This window comes from Giraffa tippelskirchi, chromosome 2 (assembly GCF_054371585.1).
Source record: "Giraffa tippelskirchi isolate mGirTip1 chromosome 2, T2T-mGirTip1v1.2.pri, whole genome shotgun sequence".
Taxonomy (NCBI): Eukaryota; Metazoa; Chordata; class Mammalia; order Artiodactyla; family Giraffidae; genus Giraffa; species Giraffa tippelskirchi.
In genome coordinates, this window is record NC_137276.1 from 93,242,757 (window position 1) to 93,265,428 (window position 22,672).

At 37.5% G+C, this 22,672-nt stretch overlaps 1 protein-coding gene across 3 annotated transcripts in view; it reads right to left on the reverse strand.

Moving 5' to 3' along the window:
- The window catches only part of SLC25A36 (solute carrier family 25 member 36), a 43,548-nt gene that overhangs the window by 15,390 nt on the left and 5,486 nt on the right, over positions 1-22,672 (reverse strand). For 2 of the 3 annotated variants that reach the window (XM_081573997.1, XM_081573996.1), the window contains exons 2-4: positions 6,917-7,081; positions 2,539-2,616; positions 52-152 (exon numbers count right to left, since the gene is read on the reverse strand). In XM_081573997.1, coding sequence (XP_081430123.1) covers positions 52-152; positions 2,539-2,616; positions 6,917-7,081 — 344 coding nt within the window. The remainder of the gene's footprint in view (positions 1-51; positions 153-2,538; positions 2,617-6,916; positions 7,082-22,672) is intronic. The other variant, XM_081573998.1, reaches the window with a different exon arrangement.

Sequence of the window (22,672 nt, forward strand, 5' to 3'; positions counted from 1 at the left end):
TAAGTCTCTAGGGGTCAGAAAGTTTTGTTTTTTAATATCATGTATTCATACCTGCCATTGCAGCTGAAATCATGTGTACCTGGGTAGAATCAGGATCAAATAAACCATTCAACTTTTCCTTGCAGTTTGAATAAGCAGCAAAGTATATGGCTCTAAAATAAAGATTTAAGTTTTGTCAATAAGCATGTTGTTTAATTCATAAGATTTAAATGGCATATAAATTGATCTTTATTATTTCAGAGTCCAGAAATCTAAAAACAAACAAAATCTTCTTAAGTTATTATTTATATTTTCATGTAATATCTACATATTTTTAAAGAAGACCATGAAGTATTTTTTGTATTGACTCGTCAAAGATAAACTTAAATGTAAAGCATTCTCAAACAGATGCTCATATCCAATATCTACATATTTTTAAAGAAGACCATGAAGTATTTTTTGTATTGACTCGTCAAAGATAAACTTAAATGTAAAGCATTCTCAAACAGATGCTCATATCCCAATATTTTAACAGCAACTGACTGAAACAAAAAGTGTTTGTATAAGACTGTGATGATCAGAAAACACATGAAAAAGGCTGAAAGGCCTATATAGCACTAAGGATAAGTTAAATACATTTAAAGTAGATGTGATATGGGTACTTTATGTTGTTTTTGAAGAGAGGAAGGTAGAACTGACAAATGATCAAAGTGAATGTTCAACAATTTTGACACACTGTGCCCTTTCATGCACTGGAGAAGGAAATGGCAATCCTCTCCAGTATTCTTGCCTGGAGAATCCCAGGGACGGCGGAGCCTGATGGGCTGCCGTCTATGGGGTCGCACAGAGTCGGACACGACTAAAGCGACTTAGCAGCAGCAGCAGCTATATATCAATCTATACTACATAGCGAGGAGCTTACAGCATCCCTAAACAGACAGAACAACTGCAAAAGAAATCAGTCACATTGGGTCATATCAGGTATTCTAACATTTGTAAACACTGCATTAAATTTGTAAATATTTTCCCTGCTAACTTATTAATTGTGACTTTATGCATTCAACTACCTCCTCACTGTTTATAGCTTTCCGAGCATTGAGCTACTTGCTGCTGTATCAAATATCTTGTTATTTTCCAACAATCCTGATTCTCTAAGAAGGGTAAGAATAAACAAGTAAAAATGGGGCAAATCTCACTGTTGTGTTTTTTTAACGTGCTTAAGAAAAAACGGAAGTCAATAAAACTGAAAATGAAATATTCTATTTCATGAAAAAAAAAGGATACACTGAATGATATCAACATAGGAAGAGGAATAAACACTGCATTACTAGATATGAATAAGAAAAAAAAGCACCCTCATGAGAAAATGGGCAAGGAATATGCATATGTAATTCACAGAAGAGAGATACAAATGAAGAACAGTTACAAGAAGGAGGACATAAAAGCACCAAAATAAAACAAATATATATTAAAACAGTGAAAATCATGGCTAGTCTATTTGGCAAGTATTAAAATACATGGAGAGTTGCCAACATTTGTAATATGTGGATAAAGAGCAACTAATTCCCTACTTGAGAATAAAAGGATGGCATGCCTTTTCAGAAGGCAACTGAGCAATATTCACTAACTTTAAATGTTCATATGCCCTTCTGTTCAGAAATTCTACTTTTAGGTAACTATCCTAAAGGAAAATACTTGCTTAAGTACTCACAGATAAAGGCACAACTATGTTTCCAAAACCATTGTTTTTAACAGCAAAAATCTGGGAATAAATCTCAGGGTTTACAAATAAGGGGGTCAATCATACTATTACAAGTTTTAAAAAACTCAGCTATTTTCAAGGAAAAAGCTTCAAGACAAATTTGGTGAAAATAGTTCAATATGATTCAATTTATATAAATGATAATAAACATATATATTGTGATTTTCATGTACACAATTAGCCAGAAAAAAATAAAGGAAGACTATAAACCAAACTTTTATCATAGCTATCTATCTACAGGGAGGGCAGAGAGTAACCGTGTGTAGAAAGGTACATGGGTGAGAGGGGATGTGTTTAAGGTGATGTGTCAAGCTTTACGCTACACATTTTTTTAGACCTCACAAAAAGAATGGATTTTGGATCAGGTTTTAAAAAGAAAGAGCCCACAAAAAGTTGAAATCCCATAGATAATGGGATCTGGTTCTGCTACACTGTTTGGATACAGAGACCTGGGTACACATTTTCTGAATGTGAACTCTGCTGTGTTCTATCATGGAAAAAGTCAATCTAAGATAAAAAGATATCAGAGAAAAATGACAAAATATTAAGGCCTTTTTGGTTTTTTTGAACTTGGTGTAAAGACTGCTTCATGACAATCTCATACACGACAATGACAACTGAGGTCCTTCACACCTCCACATGATACAATCTGCCCAGCCTTTTAGACGGTTACTGATACCCATCTGTCACAGTGCTTCATCTTTATCATCCTGACTTCTCATCGGCATCTCCTCTCATTAAACTTGAAACAAGAAAGACTGCCACAACTGAATAAACTTAAATGTATTTTTTTTTACCTGGAAGGGGCCACCCCCACCAAATTGGGGCCTAATCCTCTAAACAGGGAACGAGGCCCTTCTTTTTCCAAGATCACCCTGAAAGAGAAAAATATTATTTAGAAAGGAATGTCCTTCAAAGTGTGGTACTTTATTTATACAGAAAATATGAAAGTCTAAATCTCCTATGTTTGTACTATGTTATAAATGTTCTTGTCAGTGTTCCTCACCTCACTTATGAAAACCTGCTTTCCCTGACAGAGTATATAATAAAGACTGATAACAGATTTATTAGTGGAACTCCATTCAGATTCTTTCCTGAAAGTTTCAGAGACATAATCATCAATATAGATTTCTACATTTTCATATGATCATGCTACTCTTTTTTTTTAATCTCCTCCATTTTACCATCTTTACCAACAACTTCAATTCCCAATTAGAAATGCAGTTGCTTCCTAGTATTGGAGATCCCTTCCTTGATACTGAACAACGCTCTCCCACTGCAGCAGTATCTTATCCAACCATTTTAGTGAAATGCTATGGCAAAAATCTATCACCCTAACATCCTTCAGGGTACTAAAATGGTTAGATAGTCTGCTACTGTTTCTCCTTCCACTTAGTTAACATTTACTATACTGAACAGTTACTGTGTCAAGACTAAACACAGTAAGGAAATAGAAAAGATGGCAAGGCCCCTGCCACTGAGAAATCTGCTGTCCATTTGTGGAAAAAAGAATCAGACTGAAGTAAGTAATTTAACAGACCATATTAATAAGTAAATACTAAACACAGGCTCAGCAGGGAGAGGAACAGAGAGGCACGTCCAAGTCATAGAAGGCTTTCTGAAGGTGAGTTATTAAATGAGATTTTGGGGTAAGAAACATAAGATTGATGAAATGTACGTATTTTAACTCAGAGTTAACTAGCCTAGTCAGGCCAGTGGTTCTGAAGCATCTGTATGCTTAAGAATGATTGCCTGAAAGGCAGTTGAGCATAATGCTTAATTAAGGGCCTGGACTGTGGGGCCAGACTTCTTAATATAAAGCCCAATTCGGGTAACTGACTAGCTGTGAAACATAAAGTAACGACCTTTCTCTTATCCTTATTTTTTATCAACAGTAAACAGAAAAACAATATTTTTAGGGGGGAGGTAGGGTGGTGGTTACTATGAGGAATGTGTGCCATGTGCTAAGTCACTTTAGTCGTGTCTGACTCTGTGCGATGCTATGGACTGTAGCCCGCCAGGCTCATCTGTTCACGGGATTCTCCAGGCAAGAATACTGGAGTGGGTTGCCATGCCCTTCTCCAGGGGACATTCCCATCCCAAGGATCAAACCCAGATCTCTTATGTCTCCTGCATTGGCAGGCGGGTTCTTTAATACCACCAGACCACCTGCGAAGCCCAAGTTAATTAAAAAAAAAAGAGCTTAAAAGAGTACCAGGCTTATAGTAAACACTTGATAAATCTTAATATTATTATCATTATTATTGGAGCATTTGTTCAAAATGAAAATTTCTTAGATTCCACCCTCAAAGTATTCTGATTCAATAGGTATAGGACAGTGTTTAGCAACTTGCATTTTTACCATGCTGCCAGATGACTGATACAGGTGATACAGAACACTTTAGATAAAACTAGGTTAGACAGAAGTAGAATTAAGAATGACAAATTGTAGAACACATTTAAAAAATTTCAGTCTTTGTTACTCCCTTCTGTGATAAATTCTTTTGAGAAGTTAAGAAAGGTAACTGTCCTTTAAAATAAACAAACATTTGCAAACACTCACAATATTGCACACAATTTCAACCTAATTTATAGATCTCTGGAAGCTCATCCATGAGTCCCTAAGAAACTAACAGAACCTAAAGGGGAATTCCCAAAATTCCTGGTTAAGAAGCCATGAAACACTTCATACCTACTAGGATGGTTACATAAAAAAAGACAGATGGAGTAAAACAAAGGCTGGTGAGGATTTTTATTTTATATTTTATTTTTTGGCAAGGAACTAGAAACCTCATTCATTGGTGGTGGGAATGTAAAATGATGCATCCATTCTGGAAAATGGTTTGGCAGTTCTCCAAAGTGTTAAATATTTTAAAGTTGCCAAATGACCCAGTAATTCCACTCCTAATACAATATATATCCCCCCCACCCCCAAAAACATGAAAAAGAAAATACGTTTCTATAATGGCATTAGTCACAATACTCCAAAAGGGGAGACAATGCAAATGTTCATCAACCAATGGGTGGATAAATAAATGTAGTACATACCTACACAATGGAACATTTGGCAATAAAAAGATGCTTGCTACAGCATAGATGAACCTTGAAAACAGGCTAAGTGAAAGAAATCAGTCACAAAAGACCACACATTACATAATCCTATTTACATAAAATGCCCTGAATATGCAAGTCCTTAGTAACAGAAGGTAGGTTAGTAGTTATTGCCTAGGGCAGGGGGATGGTGAGGAAAAAGAACAAATAGGAGTGACTGCTAACAGGAAAGGGTTTCTTTTTGTGGTGATGATGAGTACGTTCTAAATTTCGAGTGTGGTGATATGAATATACAACTCTGTGAATGCAAACTCTGTGAATATAATATACTAGGGACAACTGAACTGTACATCTTAAATGGGTGAATTTTATAGTATGTAAATTATCTCTAAATAGAGATGATGGGAAAAAAGGAAGAAGCCATAAAACAGATTGATTAGGGAAAAAAATGGGAATGTGAAGAGAAGTTAAGGCAAGAAAACGCAGACCTGGAAGTCATCTGGGTACTGATGATCGGTGAAACATTAAACTGACTTTTTACATGGGGGCGTCCCAGGTGGCGCTAATGGTAAAGAATCCACCTGCCAATGCGCACGATGCAAGAGACTTGGGCTTGATCCCTGGGTTGGAAAGATCCCCTGGAGAAGGAAATGGCAACCCACTCTAGTATTCTTGCCTGGGAAATGCCATGGACAGAGGAGCATCGCGGGTTACAGTTCCTGAATCACTGGAAATTAAAACGGAAACCAGAGGGATTCCTATTAGTTCCCCTGAGAAAAGTCAGAGAAGGCAAAACTACTGAAAAATGAAATGAAAAAAATATAGTACTGTTAAAAAAGTCAAAGGAAGAATTTTAAGAAGAGGAAGTCAGTGGAAATATCAAAATCATGGCATTAAAAGATTATTATTAACCACACAGAAGTATTTACGTAACTACGGCGTGGTAACCCGAAATTGTTAAAAAGTTTATTCTGCCTACTCATGTCCTTAGGTAAGTTTGAAAAAAGTGATGAAATCTTTTAGTAGTGAAGGTAAACACAAAGTATGAGTTTACTTGCTACCACAGAATAAACACTATCGAACCAAGTTCAAATAGATTGTGTCCCCAGTGAGCTGATAAGACAGACACACAGGCCTTGAGTTACCCGCCATTCTTGTGCTCGGTCCCTAAGCTGTGTCCGATTCTTTGCGTCCCCATGGCCTGTAGCCCACCACACTCCTCTATCCATGGGATTTCCCAGGCAAGAATATGGGAGTGGGTTGCTATTTCCTTCTCCAGGGCATCTTCCCAACCCAGGGATCAAACCCACATCTCCTACATTGGCAGGTGGATTCTTTACCACTGAGCCACCTTGGAAGCCCATTCAGTTACATACTTAAGTTTAAACATGTAAAATCCAACTTCAATATTTTTTTAAAAAATATTTACTTTTTTATTTGGCTGTACTGGGTCTTAGTTGCAGCATGTGAGATCTAGTTCCCTGACGAGGGATCAAACCCGGGGCCCATGCTTTGGGTGCACAGAGTCTTAGCCACTGGACCACCAGGCAAGCCCCCCATTTTCAACAGTTTTGAAATTTCAAATCTAATTTGTAATATAATGAAGTATGACAATGTGAAAACACATCTTTTTTCAAACCACCAAGAAATGCCAAACACTGAATTACATTTTAAAATATGCTTTAAATCTTGGTTATATTTAGGCTGTATAAAAATCAGACTGCCATTAATTGGATGTACTTTTGTGTGAGTACTTTGAAAATTAAAAATACATACACAAGAATTAGCATTTAACATTATTACATTTCAAAAACTAAATTGTTTTAGAATTCATAATCCAAAACAAAATAGAGTATGAGTTTATTTTGATATCTTTAGAAAATAAATTGAATGGATAAATGTAGAAAAATATTTTAAATGCACATGATTTGGAAATAATATTACATTTTATATTATCCAACTTACTTTTTCTCTCCTAGAGATTACTGTTTCTACTGAACAGGTGAGAGTAATTCTGTCATTAAGTTTCTAAAACCTTTTTAAATATGGCAGAAGTTGATTAAGTCAACATGGCCATCATTAAGGTAAATCAACAACAAAAATTAATGAACACTGTGCTCTCACTTTAGACAATGGAGAGGTCCAGGAGACACTACTCGATTGACACTGGCTCCAGCCATGGTGCTCAGCTGAACTTCAGAGATATAAAGTGTCACAGAAGATGACTGCAGCCGTGTTTTCACAACTTCCAGTGGACATGTCAGAATAGCTCCCACTGTACCACCACATCTACAAGAAAGTACAAAGAACAAAACTCTACTTAATTCGTAAATTAGTAAACATGCACAGAGCTGTGAAATAAAATGAGCAACTGGGGCTATGAGAAGGTACTAAAATTTACAATTTCTATATTTAGGAGACTAAATAATTTTTTACATGTTTCATGTATTTGACTGTATAGAAACATTTAGAAGCTAAAAGGAACAGTTCAGTATCTACCTAGCAAGAAAAATTAGCTGAAGAGTCCAAACAGTGGGTGCTATTGTTAAAATGTATTGGTATATCACATCACAGCTTTAAATACTGTTATAAGGGTTTATTTAGTACTCCTTGACCAGATACTACTTATGCTGAAACTGAGACAATTATGTGAGATATATCCTATTTCTCAAACTCCTACCCTATCTTTCAATACTCAAGAAATAGTCTTGACAACCTGAGGATATACTGGGCCGCACGGAGTGCAAGATCTTCGCTTAATTCTTATGATTTTAATAATACTGCTAGCTATTTTATAAGATTATTGTTTTTTTGCATTACCAAATATATGATTGAATATCTGACAAAAATATAATTTTATGAGTTATGATCCTAAGTCTAGATATAGGAAGATAAATAAGAGGACACTTCCCCCTGGATCATAACAGATTAGTAAGACAGGTGGTACAGAGTCCTTTGGTTACTGTTGAAAAGACCGAGCCAAGTAACAGCACACCGAGTGGTCTGTAAGTGAAATCTCTGCCAGATCTAGGAATGCCTTTCTAGCACCACGGGACAATATGGTCATAAAATGCCTCCCAGAGTGTGGTTGAATTTATGACCATGAGGGGACCCTGTCAACAACAAATTGGCACTTGTCATCTACCTCTACAAGGATTAAATCATGTGCTGCTGCAGCTGCTGATTTTCAACACTGCCTGAAAGGAGTTCAGGGTGGAGAGCAGAAATGAGGCACTCTGTGCCTGGGGAAACTGGGAGAACAGGTCTTCAGATAGATATTTCTAGGAGCTGATTTTATGAACCCAATTCTTGTATGTCTTTATATCTAGAAGAGCACTAAAATCCTTCATGGTGATGACTGCTCCTTGTGACTAGCAGAAACCTTCTGCAAAAAGTATGTGCTTGATTACAAGTACTCCCCTTTCACCAAAATCATATATATACTGAACTTCCCTCCTACCTCTGGGGAGCAGTTTCTCAGAGGTATCTGAGATGCTGTCTCCCAGGCTACAGTCCTTATTTTGCCACAAAAACTTAACTCACAAAAGAAAAAAAAAAAAGAAAGGGTCTTGAGGGCAGTAAGAAATAATCCACTGATGGATAATCATGTATGTCTCCTATTTTAAATATGAAAACATTCAGAGGTGTTGAAATGTGTTTATAAGGCCCACATATGGAAATCTGTGCCAAGTAGGTAAGCTTAGCTAGAAGAATCCAATGAAAATACAAGGACTGAGAACCTAAACAACAAAATAAAAGCTCTTAAATGATATTATTTAAACTTTTTAAAGGCCAAGATAGGCTGAGTAATTATTCTTTTTAAATGCAAGATGGGAAAATATTTTTCTCTCAAAGCATCAAAAGCTATTCAATAAAGTCCTGAAAACTGCTTTTTAACCAGAGGAAAATCACTCAAGAGAGCTCTTAGTGCATGAAAGAGAAAAGCAAACTGAATCAGAAGTAACCTGGACTTCCAAAACAGGCACTAGAGAAAGAAGAAAAACAGCCATCACAGAAAAATAATGAATAATTTTAACTCTAGAATTTTAAAAATGCACAATATAAAAATATATAATAAAAGAAAAGCAGGCATGACAACAGTATAATTCCAAATAAAAACACAAAAAATCACCTTCACTTGGGATTAAGCACGCATTTCTTAAGTTGAACAAAAAGCAAAAGCATGAATTATAAAGAAAAAACTGATAAACTGGACTTCAAAGTTTAAAAATTCTACCTGCTAGAAGAAGCTGTTAAGAAAATGAAAAAACAATCCAGTCTGAAAGAAAATATTTGCAAAATACATATCTTGTAAATGATTATTCCAAGTTCAGTTCAGTTCAGTCGTTGGTCATAGCTTTTCCTACAAGGAGCAAGCATCTTTTAATTTCATGGTTGCAGTCACCATCTGCAGTGATTTTGGAGCCACCCAAAATAAAGTATGCCACTGTTTCCACTGTTTCCCCATCTAATTGCCATGAAGTGATAGGACCGGATGCCATGATCTTAGTTTTTTGAATGTTGAGCTTTAAGCCAACTTTTTCACTCTCGTCTTTCATTTTCATCAAGAGGCTCTTTAGTTCTTCTTCACTTTCTGCCATAAGGGTGGTGTCATCTGCATATCTGAGGTTATTGATATTTCTCCCGGCAATCTTGATTCCAGCTTGTGCTTCTTCCAGTCCAGTGTTTCTCATGATGTACTCTGCATATAAGTTAAATAAGCAGGGTGACAATACATAGCCTTGACGTACTCTTTTTCCTATTTGGAACCAGTCTGTAGTTCTGTGACCAGTTCTAACTGTTGCTTCCTGACCTGCACACAGATTTCTCAGGAGGCAGGTCAGGTGGTCTGGTATTCCCATCTCTTTCAGAATTTTCTACATTTTATTGTGATCCACAGAGTCAAAGGCTTTGGCATAGTCTATAAAGCAGAAATAGATGTTTTTCTGGAACTCGCTTTTTCGATGATCCAGCAGATGTTGGCAATCTGATCTCTGGTTCCTCTGCCTTTTCTAAAATCAGCTTGCACATCCAGAAGTTCACAGTTCACATACTGTTGAAGCCTGGCATGGAGAACTTTGAGCATTACTTTACTAGCATATGAGATGACTGCAATTGTGAGGTAGTTTGAGCAGTCTTTGGCACTGCCTTTCTTTGGGACTGGGATGAAAACTGACCTTTTCCAGTCCTGCGGCCATTGCTGAGTTTTCCAAATTTGCTAGCATATTGAGTACAGTACTTTTCACAGAATCATCTTTCAGGATTTGAAATAGCTCAACTGGAATTCCATCACTTCCACTAGCTTTGTTCGTAGTGATGCTTCCTAAGGCCCACTTGACTTCACATTCCAGGATGTCTGGCTCTAGGTGAGTGATCACACCATCGTGATTATCTGGGTCATGAAGATCTTTTTTGTACAGTTCTTCTGTGTATTCTTGCCACCTCTTCTTACTATCTTCTGCTTCTGTCCTTTATTGAGCCCATCTTTGCATGAAATGTTCCCTTGGTATCTCTAATTTTCTTGGAGATCTCTAGTCCTTCCCATTCTATTGATTTCCTCTATTTCTTTGCACTGATCACTGAGGAAGGCCTTCTTATCTCTCCTTGCTATTCTTTGGAACTCTGCATTCAAATGGGAATATCTTTCCTTTTCTCCTTTGTTTTTCGCTTCTCTTCTTTTCACGGCTATTTGTAAGGGCTCCTCAGACAGCCATTTTGCTTTTTTGCATTTCTTTTTCTTGGGGATGGTCTTGATCCCTGTCTCCTGTACAATGTCACAAACCTCCGTCCATAGTTAATCAGCCACGCTGTCTATCAGATTTAGTCCCTTAAATCTATTTTTCATTTAAACTGTATAATCGTAAGGGATCTGATTTAGGTCATACTTGAATGGTCTAGTGGTTTTCCCTACTTTCTTCAATTTAAGTCTAAATTTTGCAAAAAGGAGTTCATGATCTGAGCCACAGTCAGCTCCTGGGCTTGTTTTTGCTGACTATATAGAGCTTCTCCATCTTTGGCTGCAAAGAATATAGTCAATCTGATTTCAGTGTTGACCACCTGGTGATGTCCATGTGTAGAGTCATCTCTTGTGTTGTTGGAAGAGGGTGTTTGCTATAGCATTGCATTCTCTTGGCAAAACTGTTAGCCTTTGCCCCACTTCATTGTGTACTCCAAGGCCAAATTTGCCTGTTATTCCAGGTGTTTCTTGACTTCCTACTTTTGTAGTCCAGATTATATTGTTTGGGATTATATTCAAAAAGAAAACTAAAAACTGGAAAAAAAAAAAAAAAGACAAACTGATGCTTCACCTAAGACATATGGATACACATAAAAAGAGAAGATTTTTCAAAATAATTTGTCATCAGGAAAATGAAAATTTAAACCACAATGAGGTAGCACTGCACAGCTACTAATGGATTAAAATTTAAAAGACTGACAACAAGTGTTGATCAGTCAGTCAGTTCAGTCACTCAGTCATGTCTGACTCTTTGCGATCCCATGGACTGCAGCACAATAGGCTTCCCTGTCCATCACCAACTCCTGGAGCTTGCTCAAACTTATCCAACAAGTGTTGATACAGAGCAACTACTATTAATAGAAATCTTAAGTACTGCTGATGGGAATGCAAAATGGTAGGCTTTTTTTTCTTCTGGATACACTGCATGGCTTGCAGGATCTTAGATCTCTGACAAGCAATTGAACCTAGGCTGGCAGTGAAAGCACCAAGTCCTAACCACTGGACTGTGAGGGAATTCCCAGAAAATGGTAGACTTTGCGGGGAAAAAAAGTTACAGCTTGAAAAAAAGTCTGGTGGTTTCTTACAAAGTTAAAAATATTACTGCTGTATTCCTAATATCACTTGTAAGGTGCTGACCTGAGAAAATCAACATACACAGGCATACTTTAGAGATATTGTAGATTCAGCTCCAGACCATCCCAATACAGTGAATATCAGAATAAACTGAGTCACACGAATTTTTTTTAGTGCATACAGAAGTTCTGTTTATACTACAGAATATTAAGTGTGCAATAATAACGTCTAAAAAAACCTGTACATATCTTAATTTTAAAAGTGTTGTTCAAACATACGCTTTTTTTTTGCTTTGAAAAATAGCTTTAAAAATATTTATCTTATTTAAATATAGTTGCTTCACAATGCTGTGTTAATTTCTACTACAAGTGCAAAGTGAGTTAGTTATACACATATATACACATTCTTTTTCATATTCCTTTCCATTATGGTTTATCACAGGATACCGAATACAGTTCCCTGTGCTGTAACAGAAGGACTTCGTTGTTTAACCATTCTCTATATAACAGCAAAATTATAAGCTTTTGCATATTAAAGGCAACCATAAATAAAATGAAAAGACAACCTAAAAAAACAGGAGACAATAGGACTTCCCAGGCAGAGTGAATAAGAACCTGCCTCCCAATGCAGGGGACAAGAGTTCAATCCGTGGTCTGGGAAGATTCCACAGGCTGCAGAGCAACAGGTACTGAGCCCACGCTCTACAGCTCGCAAGCTGAAACTACTGAGTCCACATGCTGCAACTACAGAAGCCCACCTGTGCCTAGAGCCTGTGCGCCACAACCAGAGAGGCTACAGCAACAAGAAGCCTGCAAACCGCAACTAGAGAAAGACTGCTCAAAACAACCAAGACCCAGTGCAGCCAAAACAAAAAAAAATGGGAGAAAACACCTGCAAACGATGCAACTGACAAGGGATTGATTTCCAAAAAGTACTGGGTCGACCAAAAAGTTCATTCAGTTTTTTCCCCTTAAGATGGTGCTGGTGGTGCTTGGTTGTCTTTAACCTCATCCGAAACAATTTTAAGATTGTATTATGACAGCTGTCTTATCAAGGTGCATTTAAAAAAAAGCTTATCAGGACTTCCCTGGTGGTACAGTGGTTAAAAATCTATCTGCCAATGCAGGGGACATGGGTTCGATCCCTGGTCCAGGAAGATCCCAAAGGTGGAGCGACTAAGCTCACATGAGCTACTACTGAGCCTGCATGCTATGACTACTGGAGGCGGGCATCTAGAGGCTGTGCTCTGCAACAAAAGAAACCACTGCGATGAGAGACCAGTGCACGGCAATGAAGAGTAGCCCCCACTCATCACAACCAGAGAAATCTTGTGCACAGCAGTGAAAACCCAGGGCAACCAATAAATAAGCTTATCAAAATTGGTGAAATTTCTGTGCAGCCATTTTAATATTGAAGATGGAAGGAAAAAATTTTCAGCATACTATGCTCTTATTTCTAGAAAAGTAAAAACACAACTGAAATGCCAAAAAGGATTTGTGCAGTGTATGGGAACGTGCTGTGACTGATCAAATATATCAAAAGTGGTTTGCAAAGCTTTTGCGCTAGAGATTTCTTGATGCCCCATGGCTGGGTAGTCCAGTTGAAGCTGACAGCAATCAAATCAAAACATTAACCGAGAATAATCAATGTTATACCACATTGGAGATAGCTGACATACTCAAAATATTTAAATCAAGCCTCAAAAATCATTTGAACCTCAGATATGCAGATGACACCACCCTTACGGCAGAAAGTGAAGAAGAACTAAAGATCCTCTTGATCAAAGTGAAAGAGGAGAGTGAAAAAGTTGGCTTAAAGCTCAACGTTCAGAAAACTAAGATCATGGCATCTGGTTCCATCACTTCATGAGAAATAGATGGGGAAAAGGTGGAAACAGTGTCAGACTTTATTTTTGGGCTCCAAAATCACTGCTGATGGTGACTGCAGCCATGAAATTAAAAGACGCTTGCTCCTTGGAAGGAAGGTTATGGCCAACCTAGATAGCATATTTAAAAGCAGAGACATTACTTTGCCAACAAAGGTCCGTCTAGTCAAGGCTGTGGTTTTTCCAGTGGTCATGTATGGATGTGAGAGTTGGATGGTGAAGAAAGCTGAGCGCCGCAGAATTGATGCTTTTGAACTGTGGTGTTGGAGAAGATTCTTGAGAGTCCCTTGGACTGCAAGGAGATCCAACCAGTCCATCCTAAAGGAGATCAGTCCTGGGTGTTCATTGGAAGGACTGATGTTGAAGCTGAAACTCCAATACTTTGGCCACCTCATGTGAAGAGCTGACTCATTGGAAAAGACCCTGATGCTGGGAAAGATTGGGGGCAGGAGGAGAAGGGGACGGCAGAGGATGAGATGGTTGGATGGCATCACTGACTCGATGGACATGGGTTTGGGTAAACTCCGGGAGTTGGTGATGGACAGGGAGGGCCTGGCGTGCTGCGTTTCATGGGGTCGCCAAGAGTCAGACACGACTGAGCAACTGAACTGAACTTGGTGATGTTAGGGTTCTACATAAGTGAAAAAACTTCCTGATCGTATTTCCCCACACAATTCTCCACTGAAAATGTAATGAAAATGTTTCATTTTTTAAATGAGTGAAGAAAAGTGGAATTGAAGAGATCATGGGGCAAGGGAAATGAACCACCACCAACCACACCAAAGGCCAGGCTTCATCCAAAGAAGGTGAGGTTGTGTACATGGTAGGATTGGAAGGGAGTCCTCTGTTAGGAGCTCCTTCCAGAAAACGATTAATTTCAACAAGTACTGCTCCCAATCCCAGATGGCTCAGTGGTAAAAAATCTGCCTGCTAATGGAGGAAACCCAAGAGATGCGTTTTCGATCCCTGGATTGGGAAGATCCCTTGGAGTAAGAAATGGCAACCCACTCCAGTATTCTTGCCTGGGAAACTCCATGGACAGAGGAACCTGCCAGGCTACAGTCCACGGGGCTCACAAAGAGTCTGATATAACTGAGCAATCCCACTCCTGGGCATATATATGGAGAAAACTGACTCAAAAAGATGCACACACCCAGTGTTCACAGTAGCACTATTTACAACAACTAGGACATGGAAGCAATGTAAACGGACATCCACAGATGAATGGATCAAGAAGATGTGGTATATATATACACAATGGAATGTTCCTCAGCCATGAAAAAAAAAGTGAAATAATGCCATTTACAGAAACATGGATGGACCTAAATGAAGTCAGACAGGGAGAGACAAATACATGATATCACTTGTATGTGGAGTCTAAAAAAAATTCTACAAATGAACTTATTTACAAAACAGAAGCGGACTCAGACACAGAAAACAAATTTATAGTTACCAAAGGGGAAAGGGTGAGTGAGGGATAAATTAGGAGTTTGGGATTAGCAGATACAAACCATATATATATATATATATATATATATATATATATATATAAAATGAGGTTTTACTATATAGCACATGGAACTATATTCAATATCTTCTAATAAACTTGTAATAATGCAAAGAATCTGAAAAGGATATATACATATAGCTGAATTACTTTGCTGTATACCAGAGACTAACACAACACTGTAAATCAATTCTAAGCTAAGTGTTAGTCACTTAGTTGTGCCCGACTCTTGGCAACCCCATGGACTATAGCCAGCCAGGTCATACTATACAATAAACAAAGAGCAATAAAACGTGGTATGCCTATATATGCCCACTCAAAGACCCAAAAAACTCAAAGACTCAAAAAAAACTGTTTATAGCAGTTTTACTCTTAAAAGTCAAAAGTTTAGCCAAAAGCTAAAATGTCCATCACCTGATTACAGATGAACAGGTTATGGTCTATCTATACAATGGATTACCAGTCTATAATAAAAAGCCACAACCTAAACCAATCTCAAAAGCAATCAGCTAACCAGAGGAAAAAAAAAAAAAAAAAAGACCACACACAAAACTGGCACAAAAGGCCTTCATTTTATAACAGCTTTATTTTTATGACATCCTGGAAAAGGCAAAACTAGAACCAAAATAAGATCAGCGGTAGAATCGACTGCAAGGGGCAAGGAATAATAGAAACGTCCTATGTTTTGATTATAGTATAGGCATACCTCATTATATCATGTTTCACAGGTATTGCGTTTTTTATAAACTGAAAGTTTGTGGCAATTCTATGTTGTTAGATGATGGTCAGCACTTTTTGGGGGGTTTTCCCATTGGCTCAGTGGTAGAGAACCTGTCTTCCAATGCAGGGGACACAGGTTTGAACACTAAGTAGGGAAGATCCCCTGGAGAAGGAAATGGCAACCTACTCCAGTATTCTTGCTTAGAAAATCTCAAGGACAGAGAAGCCTGGTGGGCTACAATCAATGGGGTCATGAAAGAGTCAGTCACAACTCAGCAACTAAATGACTTTTTTTAAATTAAATACCAATCAAGTACATTTGTCTTTTGTTTTTGTTTTTTTAATTGCCTGTGCCTTGCAGCTTGCAGGATCTTAGTTCCCTGATTAGGGATGGCACTCGAGACTCCTTCAGTAGAAGCATGGAGTTCTAACCACTGGACCACCAGGGAAACCCCAGCAATCAACCACATCTGATCCTTGAGTAACTCAGGGGGTTAGGGATGCCAAACCTCTGCAGTCAAAAATCCATGTAAAACTATACCCGCGGTTCCACATTTGTGGATTCAATCAACCATAGGTTGTGTAGAACTGTAGTATACATTTACTGAAAAATATCTGTCTGTAAGTGAATCTGTGCAGCTCAAACCTGTGTTGTTCAACGGTCATCTGTATTTTTACATAAAGGTATATACACTGTTGTGGTTTTTAAAAAAGATGTTATTGCACACTTAATAGACTACAGTATAGTAAGCATAGTATAAGCATAAGTACTGGGAAACCAAAAAATTAATTTCTCAAAAACTCCACTTATGGCTTTAAATAGAAAATTTAAAAATTTAATCCCACAAAAAATATCAAAACCATAATTATATTTTCATAAATAGCAGAGGGTATAAAAGTATAGTAGAGGCTATAAAAGATTTGAAACAAAAGTAAGTAATCCAAGAGACTTCTATACTCAATGAATAAGAAACTGATTTTTTCAGCTACAAAATAGGCTTAAAGACCTAATTATAGATAAGGCCCAAGGAGAATCTAAACAGAAGCCAGTTTATCTATGTCAATGGCTGAGATTAAGTAATAAGAGATGATCATCACAGTAAACTCAAGAGAATCTATGTGGTAAACCATGCTGTGTTCAGACTATAACAGTGATTTATTTACAGTAAATCATACTTGTTTCTAATCTGAGTTTGCCTGGCTTTTAAAAAGCTGTTTAATATATTTACTTTGTAAGCTTATTGAACATAAAATCCCATAGGCCAAGAGCATGTAATAAACATGCAGATTTTATATTCTGTAAAGAATATGTTTTTGGTTTTTTCACAATGAACATAAATTACTTCTATAAAAACAAAAAGCAAAGTTAGCATATAGGAATGACTACCTATACTCAGTCATTCCTGGTTCTGAGAGAACAAACGCATTACACAAAGAAAACAACCAACCAACCTAATAGGGAAAAACAGTATCTATGCCTCACAAGGCTTGCTGGCCAGTGTCTTCACTCTGACTCGGTTATGAGACTAAAACGGTTTCTCACTGCTCTAACATGCCAGAGAATCATCTCAGGGGGAGTGAGATGGATGCTGAGTTGTCACATTGAAGGAAGCAGCATTATTCTAAGAGCATCCATTCTTGTTTAAGCCTTCCACGGTTAAAAAGATTTGAGGTTACATAATATACTGTATGTTCATAACTGATGTGGCTGGAAAACTAGTATTGAATTTATAGCATCAGTAGAACAGAAAATGTGATGTTATTTTATGCATGTCAACAAAGGAATGACCTGTTCTTCTACAGAGAATGGAAATCGGAAGTCAAACAGGCTTTTGTGCTCCAAAGAAAAGTGAAGTGAAAGTGTTGGGTGCTCAGTCATGTCCGACTCTTCCAAGATAGGGTCTCAAACATTTTGTAACCTTCATTTAAGTTGTTAGGTGGTTTGGAGATATTAGATTAATCTACCTTCCAATACAGTTTAATAAAGCACTGAATAAATGATGCAATGGATCAATGGATGAGTGATCAACTAGTAGTTCTGCTAGTAACTAATTTTTTTACCAATAAAGTTACATAAATTAAAAAAAATTGTCAGTGTCAATTACTGATAATAGCAATTAAATTTTTTTTAACAGAACTATTACAAATGGGCCAGATCACAAACTAGACATATACAGTATGAGTCCTTAAAAAAAAAAAGGACCTCAATAAACAAAATACACGAGGATCTTAACTGTGCAGAGCTGGGGGTAAGTGTAAGTGGGTATACACACAAACACTTATACTGTGCCGAAGGAGTTTTACATTATAAAATGCAATAGGTATGCAGTACAAGAGTAATACTCCAGTGTTTCTCATGCTGCTTTATCTTAAGTTATTTTAAAGTAATTATTTTGTACATCAAAATCATCATTAATCGATGTAGAGAACAAAACTATTGCTGTTGATAAACATTTAAAATCCCTATTTTGTGAAAACAGGAATAACTACATTAGATTTAGCTCCTCTCCACTCTCTAAAGGAAAACGCCACAAGGACCAAGAGAGGGGAAAGGTTTCAAGCAATGAAGCAAACGGGAAGGATTAACTGTCTTGGCAAAGAGGAAGAAAGGCTTGCAGAAGGAAATACCAAAGAGTGGTAACGGTTTTGCGCTGCTGAGCCACTTTAGAGGTCTAAACAGCAAGAGCGCCAAGTACTCAAGATGGAGATAAGGCAAAGAATTGAACGCTGACAGTAACGTAGCAAAGTGGATACCTAGGTTGTATTCTCTCCCTCCCCCACCTACAATGGGTAAAACTGTATTCCAGGGGCAGAAGCCTAATTCTCTGAAGAACATGAACTCAAACTCTTGAGTTCAGGTTTAACAGGTACAATGGATCCAAGAAACTCATGTCAAGTTACAATACTGCAATCCCTCAAAATAGTGAGTATACACTGGAGGAAGTAGGGCAAGGGTAGAAGCAGAGACTTTTAGAAAGAACAAAAGATCACATACATAAAGAAGCCATAATAGCATCCGATTTCTCAACAACTGCAGAAGATAAGTTATTCTAGAATTCTAAACCTAAACGATTAAATAGATAAAATAAGACGTTTCCACTGGGAAGGAGACATGGGGTAAGGCAGCAGGGAAATGTTGGTTTTCATGATTTTTCAGCAGCTTTTTTTTTTTAAAACCTCATGTATACATCTTTATTTTCAAATAACTTTTTAATCAAAATTTTAGCAGTAAGTGTCCTTTAAAAACAGCAAGGGTTTTTAACTGGAGAATGTGGTTGACATTTCTGGGACTCAATGGACTGTGAGTCAACGGACTCCATGAAAAATAGTGTGTTTGTGCAAATGTCTTTGACTCAGAACTCCACAATAAATTCTCAACCGTGACCTACCTCTCACCATTTCCACTCTGGTCTAAGCCACAATATTGTATTGAGGTTACTGGAGCAACCTTCTAATTAGTGTCTCTCTGCTTCTACCCTTGCCCCACTCCCTCCGATGTATACTCAATAAAGTGACTGCATTGAAATCTTAAGTCAGAGCAAGTCTTTTCAAAGACTTCCTATGTCATTCAGACTAAAAGCCAAAGTCCTCACAATGGTCTATAAGACCTTACACAATGTCATCTATTTCCCTTCTCACTCTGCTCTGACCACACTGACCTCTGCTCTAATTCTTAGAATTTAACACACCAACCACGCTCCTGTGGTTTTGGAGGACAAGCATCAGTTCAAAGGGAGATAAAGGGACACAGAGGCTTTCTGATATCTGACTATTTTCACGTCTCACATGCTCTACATTCTAAACGTCCTTTCATATTTCCCGTGACCATCTTCACTGCAGTGCCTTAAAGCAGAGCCTCATTTCATGTCTAACCTTCTAACTGGTCCCGAATCCCTGTGATTCAGTGATGTGGCCATTGAGTTAAGATTGCAAGGTGTCACCAATGTAATTTGCTACTAATGAAAGTACTAAGTTGGATGCTTTACTGTTAGAAGTTATAATTCAAAATGTCTCATACATTTGCTTTAAAAGGTTTGATTAGCAAACAATTCCAAGGAGAGAACAGCCAACTTTGACAGCAAAAGAGCATATGGTTATTCTGCAACATCAAAAATCTAGCAAGGGTGGTTTCTAATCAAGAAAAACTTAAATGTAACTATACCTCTGTTATACCCAGGTTAAAAAATTTCAACTACATTCTCTTAGAACTATGAATACTTGGATCAACACACATTTTCAAGTTTCAAAAGCAAATATCACACCTTTTAAAGATATGAGGCCAAGGCTGCTTGGTGAGATCCTACCATGTAACTACAAATTGATTTTAGAGAATATTTACAAACTGTTTAACATGGTTATCAATGAACATCTTTACAAGACGTTTAAAACTATTCTATTTTTATGGTGTTTGAGAAATTATATGATAAGTAAATCAAGTCACACCAGGAATTTACTGGATTGTAGACACATTTTTAGCCTATGGTAATACGGGAGTGTAAATGTCTCAAAACTTTCCAATGTTGCTTCTACTTGTTTATAGTATATAATGAAGATAAAAATTTTGACACGTCAGACGTTCTAACTACTCAAGGGCCTACAGATCCCTTGAGAGTAAAGAACAGGCTAAAAGCTGCTTAGAATGGAATTTTTTTCCCCTTGAAGCTAGGCACAATGTAACCAAGAAACTGGTTAAAAAACAAAACACAAAAAAATCTGGTAAAACAGGTCTTTAAGAAAGAGAAAGGCCTCTGAGGGCCCTAAAGTACTCTCCTACACCCAAGTTATAGCAACACAGGAATCAGAAACTTGAGAGGTTGGGGGAAGATAGGGAAAGTGAAAAAGAAATTATTCACTAACATGAGTAACAAGCATATCAGTTTCAGCCAAGATGCCAAGAGCCATGAATCCCTAGGGTTGGTGCATATGCAGAACGCCATCATCAGGATAGCCTCAAGGGCCTGAACCACTAGGTTCAGTTTCTCTGGGTTTAGAGACTTTTACTAGACATATCTGTGGAGGAATCTAACTGGTGCCTCAGGTTTCTGCTTAGGAAAGGATGAAAAGTGAAAAGTGTTAGTCGCTCAATCGTGTCTGACTCTCTACGACACCATGGACTGTAGCCTACCAGGCTCCTCTGTCCGTGGAATTCTCCAGGCAAGAATACTGGAGTGGGTTGCCATTCCTTTCTCTAGCGGATCTTTTCAACCCAGGCATCAAACCCAGGTCTCCTGTACTGCAGGCAGATTCTTTACTGTCTGAGCCAACAGGGAAGCCCTAAGGAAAGGATGGGTCATGAAAAAGCAATGGGATTTAAGACTGTGGTTGTTACACATACATCTTTGATTTTGACCTTTTGAGCATGTATGGATCAGGACACTTGTTTTTACTAGGCAAGGTAATTAATAAATGAACAAAGTCTATTCTGCTTGGGTCCACAATATTGATGTGTATACACACACACATATATTTATATGTATGTCTATTCTGCTTGGGTCCACAATATTGATGTGTATACACACACACATATATTTATATGTATGTACATATATATAATAGGTACTTTAGAATTATATTTGTTAACACTAAGCAAACCTATTTTGTCAAACAACTGCAGTGTTTAGCTTTGCAAAGCAAAGTGAATAGGTTAAAACATTTTATCTCTCTGCTGCAGGTGACACTCCCTTATAATTTCCTAATTAGGACAATAGTCAAATTAAGAAATACCTCTAAGAAAAAGACTCATTAAAATGTCAGAATTCTGCAATCACAAAAATGTAGCCGGTCTCTGAAATTCTATAAAAACCATGTTTAGGAAGTCTTACTGAAAATTGTTTCCTCTGATAATATATTTGTAGAGGTACTTACTCTGAAGCTTTAATGTTTGAGGAAGAAACAAATTCTTGAAGAATGAAAGACATACTCTATATACTTGACAGAATAACTTATGAAAAGACAGATGTGAGATGTGGTTGAGAATAATGGTACTTGGTGGGGGTGGGTATCTGTAGTGTTTCTCATGCAGGAAAAAAATTAACAAGCTAGGCTTTTTCAAAATGCTAAAGCAAAGTCAAAGCACTAATAATATTGTGGGAAAAAAAAAAGACGTTAACCAACAACTTAGATAAACATGGAAAAACAATGACATCAGGATTAAAATTCACTATAGAAGCAAAATATACTGAGGGTATGAGATAGGTTTAGTAAAAATAACAACTCCCTCCGCCCCATTATTGCTTTGTTTCTTTGCTCCCCCCAGCAACAAATCTCAAAGTTCCATTTACTGTCTAATTTCCCTCCCACTTCCATCAGATTTCCACTCCCAGCTCTGCCTTGAAAACTGCTAATCACAGTAACCAAAGGTCTCCACAACTGTTAAATTCAATGATTAAGAACTCTGAGATCTCATCCTAACGGACAATGACATAGGACAACTAATCAGCCACTCTTTCCTAATATTGTATATATTTGTTTCTTCATTTGACTTTCAGAGCGCATTTTTGTGGTCTACTCTGCTGGTTCCTCTTGTTCTGTTTTCCTGAAATTTCCAGAGGTCCTCTCTTTCACCCTACGCTTACTCCCTTAGTGACATCATGTAAGCTCACGTCACCATCTATATACCATTACTTACTAAATGTGTGTTTCTAGTCCAGACCTCCTTTCTGGGCTCACCTAATACATGCATCCTGTTCAAACGTACGTCTTAAATGGAACTACATACTTACCTTCCTCCACCCCAGCCTTTTTCCATCCGCAATCTCACTCATTTCAATTAACAATAATTTCTTCCCCCTTCAGGTGACCAAACTAAAAAGCTTGCAGTTACAAATTTTTCTTCACATGCCACATACATTACAACTTTCTCTGAAGAACCGTTGCCTCTCATTTTGATTTCAATAGCCGAATCATTTCCTCACCTCTGGCCCTGCCCTATGTACAGTCTACTTTATGCATGGCAAC